Source organism: Tachysurus vachellii, chromosome 12 (assembly GCF_030014155.1).
Source record: "Tachysurus vachellii isolate PV-2020 chromosome 12, HZAU_Pvac_v1, whole genome shotgun sequence".
Taxonomy (NCBI): domain Eukaryota; kingdom Metazoa; phylum Chordata; class Actinopteri; order Siluriformes; family Bagridae; genus Tachysurus; species Tachysurus vachellii.
Window position 1 is genome coordinate 1002006 of NC_083471.1, and position 2181 is coordinate 1004186.

General features: G+C 42.4%; 1 protein-coding gene across 1 annotated transcript; it reads right to left on the reverse strand.

Moving 5' to 3' along the window:
* Window positions 1-219: 219 nt before the first annotated feature.
* On the reverse strand, window positions 220-1599 carry LOC132854947 (trace amine-associated receptor 13c-like). The gene is made up of 2 exons (XM_060883623.1): window positions 1544-1599; window positions 220-973 (listed from the first exon to the last, which is right to left on the reverse strand). The coding sequence occupies exons 1-2, from the start codon at window positions 1597-1599 to the stop codon at window positions 220-222; spliced, it is 810 nt and encodes a 269-aa protein (XP_060739606.1).
* Window positions 1600-2181: the final 582 nt, after the last annotated feature.

Consider the following 2181-nt stretch of genomic DNA (forward strand, 5'->3'; position numbering starts at 1 on the left):
TCTGAAATGTCAATGCTTGATCAAGTGATTATTTGTTGTTATTTTTGATACCTGTTACAAAGCACTTCTGTTCACATAAAATATATCATTTAACAGATTGTTTTAATATTTTTATCCCAGACAAAACTAATTACTGGTTTTGAATATTTTGGGATATAAGTAACTTAATGGGTCTTCCCTGTTTATAAGTCACAAATATTTTAAGCCTTAAAACTACTGTTATGATGTATACACTTTCATGTCAGAGGATTGTGGAGCAAATATCTTTAGTGTGACAATGAGAGACAGTGTTTTTCTGAACCAGGGATAGAAAAAGCCATATATGATAGGGTTTAAAGTGGAATTAATATAACCCAACCAGGCAAAGACATCAAAAAGTAATATAGGGGTGGAAAAGTTAATAAAAGGATCAAGTAGAGATGTAAGGAAATATGGCATCCAGCAACAGTTGAAGGCACCTACAACAATCCCCAGAGTTTTTGCTGCTTTGTTCTCATGTTTCACTTTTTGTGAAAACTTGCCTAAAGTAATGTCATTTCTGCCCTGCTTCACACTGTCAATTTTTCTTGCATGCTTCATTGAAATAAAAATTATTTTTGCATACAGACAAATCATAACACAGCATGGTATAAAGAAACCTGTAACTATACTCATAATAGCCCACAGTGAATCCATAAACAGGCTACAAGTTCCCAAGCAATTTGTTAATCCACTGTCTACACTTGCATTTGTAAACATGCAAGCAAGAGTGTACACTGTTGCTGCAGTCCAACTCACAGCTACCATAAACCATGCAACAGGTTTAGTCACTCTCGTAGGGTACTGAAGTGGATAGCACACAGCTTGATATCGATCAATTGCAATAGAAATCAGGTGAAAAATTGATGCTCCAGTGAGACACGTGTCAAAGCTAGAATGTAAAAAGCAGAATTCTTTGCTGAAGTACCAGCAGCCATCCACAGACCTTATCATGCTGAATGTCAATCAATCTTTGCAAAAGACCATTCATCAAATGATTCTGTTGGTGAAAAGATCCAGGTTTTATATTTGTATCCTCCTTGGTGAAAGAGACCACATGGGACATAATAATCTAATAGGGATAAAGTTACATTTACTTCTGAACAGCATGGACCATTTTGGGCTTTGAAATTTGCTAACCATCTTTGGCTAAAATATAATAAATGGCAGCTTTTACCATATATGTGGTTAATATTGCTGTGTGCTGGGAAAGTTACTAACCATATATATTCAGTGCTGCTAAGCATCACTTGTGATCATTGGATAATTTGTTTTTACCATGTTACAAAGATGCACTTTATGTGTCTAGGACTAAATCAAGCATCGCGTTAGTTCAGGCAGGCCACCTAGTAAGCTGCATCAGCTGTTAATCAGCTGTCCACGAGGCATACCAATCTGGCACGACCTCCATAATTTCCCCTGCTCGCCTTCAAGCCACTTCTACGCATCGGCGGTGCTGCGATCCAACCTAGCAATGCTGCTCGCTATTTTACGCATTCTCTGATACTATTAGCAGGTAACTTACTCGCCATGTCCGATCCGAGCTCCGAAGAAGACCCAGACCTTACGGAAAATCCCCATGGCCCCTAGGTTCGCCGAAGCCCTTGGCTGGCATGTAAATCGCCTCCACCGATCTTGTAATGGGCCGTCGATAGAATCCTCGCAACCCTGTTCGGCCATAATTTACAGGTGCTGCTTGGTTTCGATCATAGCCAACTGTTCCAATATTTTCTGGAAAATATCTCTGAAATACCTCCAACCCAATCTACCCCTACCCCCGGCCCCAAGAAGGTTACCGCTAAAAGAAAACACTGCCTGCGTGCAAACAACCCATCAGCTTCAAAAAGAAGGACAGTTCGACCCGACATCACCCCACCAATCTCAGAAGATCCCATGTTGACAGCCCTCCACAACATCCATCTCTCCCCCTCTAATCTCGACGCCAGGATCCAAGCCCTGGAAAATCTACCTTCCCTCGTCCCCAACACGGCCACCGCGTCTACGACACCTGCTTCACCGGCTCTCGATGCTCCCGCCTTCTCTTCACCAGCCAACATGGACTTAAGTCTCCTCCCCTGTGGCACATTAGCAACGGCCCTTCCAGCTCCTACCGCTGGCGCCCCCTTCTTTCCACCTGCTGCCGCTATCTCTCCCCATCTGCGA

Bases quoted from the DNA above. Each gene is read 5' to 3' on its own strand.
- LOC132854947 (XM_060883623.1), bottom strand. From the start codon at position 1,599: ATGGGGATTTTCCGTAAGGTCTGGGTCTTCTTCGGAGCTCGGATCGGA. The intron at 974-1,543 runs GTAAGTTACCTG...ATTGACATTCAG, and splicing joins GCTCGGATCGGACATGGCGA to CATGATAAGGTCTGTGGATG.